The 4,439-nt window shown below is 34.0% G+C and overlaps 1 protein-coding gene across 1 annotated transcript; it reads right to left on the bottom strand.

The window, feature by feature from the left end:
* Positions 1 to 3,451: 3,451 nt before the first annotated feature.
* On the bottom strand, positions 3,452 to 3,751 carry LOC114229175 (small nuclear ribonucleoprotein G-like). Its single transcript, XM_054712136.1, has one exon. The coding sequence runs from the start codon at positions 3,697 to 3,699 to the stop codon at positions 3,469 to 3,471; it is 231 nt and encodes a 76-aa protein (XP_054568111.1). The 5' UTR covers positions 3,700 to 3,751; the 3' UTR covers positions 3,452 to 3,468.
* Positions 3,752 to 4,439: the final 688 nt, after the last annotated feature.

Below are 4,439 nucleotides of genomic sequence, written 5' to 3'. Positions count from 1 at the left end.
TTCCAAGCTAAAGGTAGTCTTCTCCTTCACTTTTGAGACACAATTTTCTAAATTACAGAATTCTAGTTAGTTTTTTTTTTCTCAATGGTTTAAATATTTTCCTCTTGCTTGCACAGTTTCTGAGGCAACATTATATATAAACCTTATCTTTGCTCTTTTTTAGGTCAGGTGTTTTATTCCTCTTCCTTCTTTAAGGATTTTTCTATTTTTCCCTTTCTCTAGTTTGAAAATTATATACCTAAGTGTAGTTTGTTCTTGACATTTATACTGCTTGGTGCTCCATGCTTCTTGGATGTGTGATTTGGTGTCCAACATTAATTTGGAGGAAATTCTTAATACTCACTCTTTCAAATATGTTTTCTGTTCCTTTCTCTCTTCTACTTCTGGTCTTCCTGGTATACAAATGTTACACCTTTTGTGGGTGTTCCACAATCCTTGAATATCCTATTTTTTTCTGTGTGTGTGTGTGCATATGGGTTTTATTGGTATGTCCTCTAACTTAGAGATTATCTCCTCAGCTGAGTCTAGTCTACTAAGTTCATGTAAGGCACTTTTTTTTTATGTTTCAGGTTTGTTTGTTTTTAAATCCACTAAAGCTCTTAGCATATTAATCATATTTGTTTAAAATTCCTGAGCTTATTTAATTCCAGCCTCCTTGAATGTCTGGTTCTGACGCTTGCTCTGTCTCTTCAAATTGTGCTTTTTCCTTTTGGGTATGCCTTGAAATGTTTTTCTCTATAGCCAGACATGATGTACTATGTCAGTGATTTTCAACTGGTGTGCCACAAGAGTTTAAAACATGTATATAATTGATATCTATTTAGTCAGGGTCACTGACCACTTTTCCCTTAGATGGTTAAATGAAAAATGACAACAGTCAACACAACAATAGCCATCCAGTGTGAATGAGTCAAAATTATACCTTTTTTCTTTATTTTTGTCAAATTGGCAAAAATATATTTTTTGGTGTGCCACAGAATTTTAGTAATTAGTTTATGTGTGCTGTGTGATGAAAAATGTTGAAAATTGATGTACTATATAAAAAGAACAAATTTAAATAGGCTTTTAATACTGTAATGGTGAGCTGTGGAGGGAGGGAAAGCATTCTATGGTCTTATAATTAGGGTCAGTCTTTGAGTGAGCCTTGGCCTCTGGACCTTGAATTTCACAAGAATTTCTTAGCTTTTATCTCTCCCCTTAAGTGTGAAAGGGGGGCTAGAGTGGATTTGAGTTGTGTATTTCCCTTCCTCAGGTCAGTTAGGCTCCAGTCAACTAGTTTCCCCTGAGGAAAAACCTTGTTAAGAACAGAGTATTGTGGGGTTATTTCAAAATGCTTCTTTCCCCCTTCCTCTACATGAAGAAGGAGTAGTTGTTCTCTGATATATACTCTGAGAACTTGGTGGAGTTCCTGGAGGTTAATTTCACAGCATTGTGAGGACAACTTATGACTGGCTGGGTTCCCTTGGAGCTTATAACACTCAGACTTGTTCACAAAGCCTTCAGCAACTTGTCAAGTACATTGCAGGGTTTCTTCCTCCAGTTCTGCTGGTTCCCATGGATATTTCTGCTCCAGAGTCTGCTCCTCCAGGAATCTGTGACTTCTTTTATTTGCCTGTCTCTCTCTCCAATATTGAGGCAGCCGTCTGCCCTGTGACCTTCCTTCTCCTATAGATCCAAAAACAATTATTGATTTTTCAGTCTGCTCAGCTTTTTACCTAATATTAGAATGGAGTGGTAACTTCTAAGCTCATTATTTGTGGAACTGGAAATCTTAATTGCCTTGATTGCTTTTTCATTTTTTTTTTTGTTTGTGTCCTTTGAAGCACAAAAGATTTTGTTTGATGAAGCCCTATTTATCTATGTTGTTTTTTGCTGAAGCTCTCAGTGTCATATCTAAGAAACTGTGGCCTGCCTCAAAATAATTAAGATTCATTGCTGTGCGTTTTTTTAAGAGTTTTAAGTTTTAGCTCTTACAGTTAAGTCTATGATTTATTCTTGATCAATTTGTGCATACACTACGACATTGGTACACAACTTTAATCTTTTATATGTGGTCACCGTATTGCTCCAGGACAATTTTTTAAAAAATGTATAATTATTTATATATATCTTCTTCAGGTTATCTCATGAGAAAAACAAACTTACTTAGAAATAGACCCACCAAAAAGGAATTTTAAAAACTGAGATGGGGAATCAAATTTTTCCTTAGGCATTATATTAATCACATTATATTATCTGAGTCTTCTCAACAGTGAATATATATATATTTTTAAAAAGAAGTATTATAAGAGTTAAAATTTAGGTAAAGTTTTATGGCATACTTTGTTGTAAGTCAATTAAGCTGTAGTTAGATGTAGTTATAAACCATCCTTATGGAATTTGTCATAAAGCTACAACCACCAATAAAGTATTATTTTCTCCCCCATGTTTTCTCTAGGCATTTATTTTTATCAGGACCTTACAACAGTGGGTATACATGGATAGTCAAGGACTATTCTATAACCCATAAGATATTTTATATTTTTCACCAAATTCCAATAGCTCTGCCTATATAAAAACATACATTTTTTATGTAGATAAAGCAAGTGCATATGAACAGATTATTGCCAAAATATACAGTACAATTACAGAAACAAATAATTGGATAGATTACATTAAGAGACTACTTGTATATACAAATAGTTGAAATCAGAGAAAGGAAAGATTAGTGTAAACAGCTCATCATAAATATATTTTTCAGAACACTCTTTGTTTGCTTCTCCATACTGAGCACAATTTAATACCATGCAAATGCAGTGCAGGATTTGAGAAAGCACAGTCTTTCTAAGGCAAAACAGACCTTATTTGAATTCTTGGCTCCTCTCCTAACTATTTGAATGATGAGAACAATATTAATCCCTGTACCTCAGTTTCCTCACCAGCAAAATTGAAATGTAACACCTGTAGTTTATAAATTTATTTTATAAATACTGTGAGATTTCAATGTAATGCTATGTAAAATTGTTATAAAAATGCCTGATGCAAAGCTGATATGCTCAACTCAATCACGGCCTCTTTTAAACTCTGTATTCTTATTTTTATAACAGTTATCAATCATGACCTGAATATGTGTTATATACTTTAAATTTATTTGTTAACAGTTTTTCTCCCTCCTCTAATATATAGAAACTATGACATCAGAAGACTTGTCTGTTTTGTTCATTTCATTTCCATGACTCAGCAGTTAGAATCATGTCTGGAATCTACTAAGAATACAAAAAAATATTTGTTGAGTAAATAGATGAATGATAGTTATTAGTAATAAACATCATTACTTTTTTTATGTAATCCAGAAGCTTTTTATTTTTATGTAGTCCCAAATTCAATGTGAAAATGGACAGGACTCTATTTTTATATTGTAGTAAAACAGGTGCTGTGGAGAGGGGACATGTGGAAGCAGTTGATTTCTCTGGTAACTACAGCCATTCTTTATACTCGTTCCAAGGCTTCTAACATGATGATACTATTTCCTCGTATTACCACCATTCCAATATTGTTCTGTTGCCCACCAGTTGCCATTTCCACACATTCATCTATCATAAGATTCATAAAGAGATCAAATCCCCGTAATATTCCTTGGACATGTCTGCCACCATTTAATTTCAATGATAACTTCTTGTCCATAAATTTTTTTAACTCAGGAGGGTGAGCTTTGCTCATGGTGTCCAAGCGAGCTCAAAGATACTTCCAAACGGAATTCGCGGCCTCTCTGGCGCTCAGCATCATTACTTTTTAATTTAAGTACTACGTAATTTGGGATGACACCTGCATATAACCCCCTATTTACTTACTGTGCTTTGTCAGCAAGTGTTAACACTTGGACCTGGATAATTAAAAATAGCATTTATCTTATTTTAAAAATCAAGTGATTAGAATGAGACAATACTATAATTGCATTGACATAAATTCAGCATTGTAAAGGTAGTAACAACTCAGTAAGAATACATGTAATTTAATTTAATTTATTACATTATATTTAGTAAATATAATTTAAATATCATTATTGTTAATAATTACCATGATGTTATGGGTTTAATTATGTCCCTCACCTCCCAAAAGATATGTTGAAATTCTAAAGCAAAATATTGGGATCTAGAGGAAACTGAAAGCTTAACCATGGGCCACCCATTTACCACGCAACGTGATTATATTTATATGATCAGGCTCAAGCAGGCCCTAAAGGTATAAGTAAGTTACATAAAGAAGTGGCTCAATAGCTCATGGTCTCCACTCTTACTTCATTGCCTTCTTTCTCCCAGCCCTTAACTATAGACTCATGAAGAGCTATCATCAGTCAACCTAGAAAGAGAAATCTTGTGGCTGGTTTACTGATAATCCTACAGGCACCACTTGAAAAACACAGCTGCACAACTACAGGCTAGTTGTGGGACTTCCCTGAG

This window comes from Eptesicus fuscus, chromosome 3 (assembly GCF_027574615.1).
Source record: "Eptesicus fuscus isolate TK198812 chromosome 3, DD_ASM_mEF_20220401, whole genome shotgun sequence".
Classification (NCBI taxonomy): domain Eukaryota; kingdom Metazoa; phylum Chordata; class Mammalia; order Chiroptera; family Vespertilionidae; genus Eptesicus; species Eptesicus fuscus.
The sequence above is the reverse complement of the archived record's forward strand: the minus strand, read 5'-3'. Positions and strand labels throughout refer to the sequence as shown.